At 39.4% G+C, this 1,374-nt stretch overlaps 1 protein-coding gene across 1 annotated transcript; it reads left to right on the top strand.

Annotated features, from left to right (window-relative positions):
• Positions 1–869: 869 nt before the first annotated feature.
• On the top strand, positions 870–1,374 carry LOC107726271 (trypsin-2-like; the record flags this gene model as incomplete). Its single annotated transcript, XM_016535803.1, has 3 exons — positions 870–1,006; positions 1,106–1,207; positions 1,321–1,374. Coding segments are annotated over 3 exons (293 nt in total), but the record flags the coding sequence as incomplete, so codon positions are not given.

Genomic DNA, 1,374 nt, shown 5'->3' with positions numbered 1-1,374 from the left:
GTAGGTGAAAGCTCGTTTAACCAGATTGCTTTTGCAGTGTAGAGGCTCATGTGGTCTAATACATTTGAACAGCATCTAAAGCCTCCTCTCTGCCTGGTCGCCGTGATTTTGCCAAGTAAGACATGTTCCTGGATCAACATTACTGTCCTAAAAAACAGACTTAACCCAATACCTACCCCTAAACCTAACCTTACCCATAATTTATTCCTAAAAACAGTGTGAAATGATAGCTGATTAACAAGGGTGTAGAAGCACCTAACCCTGATTGTAAGCCTAAAACTGACATTTCCTGAAAAGATATCTCTCAATTCTGATTGGTTGATTGGAATGATGTTCCAGGATCAATGGGGACATGGGGTAATGTCCTCATAAGTCACCTTCTCCTTGTAATACCTATGTCATGGTCGCTGTGATTTTGCCAAGTAAGACATGTTCCTGGATCAACATTACTGTCCTAAAAAACAGACTTAACCCAATACCTACCCCTAAACCTAACCTTACCCATAATTTATTCCTAAAAACAGTGTGAAATGATAGCTGATTAACAAGGGTGTAGAAGCACCTAACCCTGATTGTAAGCCTAAAACTGACATTTCCTAAAAAAAATAGGACAAAAAAACAAGTCTCCCTCGTCTACTTGTGATCCGATCGACCAAAACGCATCTTAATACCAGATGTAAACAGACCCGGAGGGTTAGATTTAGGAGAAGCTATGAACACATCATGATGTGTTATTTTGAGTCAGACTCAGATTTCTAATGAATTGATTGAGGGGGAAAAAAACAACACACACAAATGAGTAATATAACGCAGTAATTATACACATAATTTTCTGTTGAAATCTCACAGTCTATTAAATTTCTTAATAGCGGCTGACTCTGATAAGCTGCAGTGTCTGAATCTTCCCATCATCTCTGATCGTGACTGTAATAATTCCTACCCTGGCCTAATCACTGGCTCCATGTTCTGTGCTGGATACCTGGAGGGAGGGAAGGGTGTTTGCCAGGTAGCCTGTCATAGACAGACGCTGCATTGCTTTGGTCTCCAAACATAGTCATTTCTGGTTCAAAAAAAAAAAAAGTATCTTAATTTTCGTCCCACTCAGGGTGACTCTGGTGGTCCTTTGGTGTGTAATGGTGAGCTACAAGGTATTGTGTCTGCGGGTGGCCGTTGTGCTGCGAAAGATCAGCCTGGTATCTTTACCAAGGTATGATGACAAGCGTATGTCATCATAAAAATGGATATTAAAATAATAACTTTAATGTTTATACTTGATATCTGAAATAAAACACTGTGTATAATCTCTCTCTTTCTCTATAGGTCTGCTTGTTCAACTCCTGGATTACTGAGACTATAAACACATACCAAAACTGA

This window comes from Sinocyclocheilus rhinocerous, unplaced genomic scaffold (assembly GCF_001515625.1).
Source record: "Sinocyclocheilus rhinocerous isolate Xijiao unplaced genomic scaffold, SAMN03320098_v1.1 scaffold1267, whole genome shotgun sequence".
NCBI classification, from domain to species: Eukaryota; Metazoa; Chordata; class Actinopteri; order Cypriniformes; family Cyprinidae; genus Sinocyclocheilus; species Sinocyclocheilus rhinocerous.
Note: the sequence above shows the minus strand (reverse complement) of the source record. Positions and strands in the feature narration are given on the sequence as shown.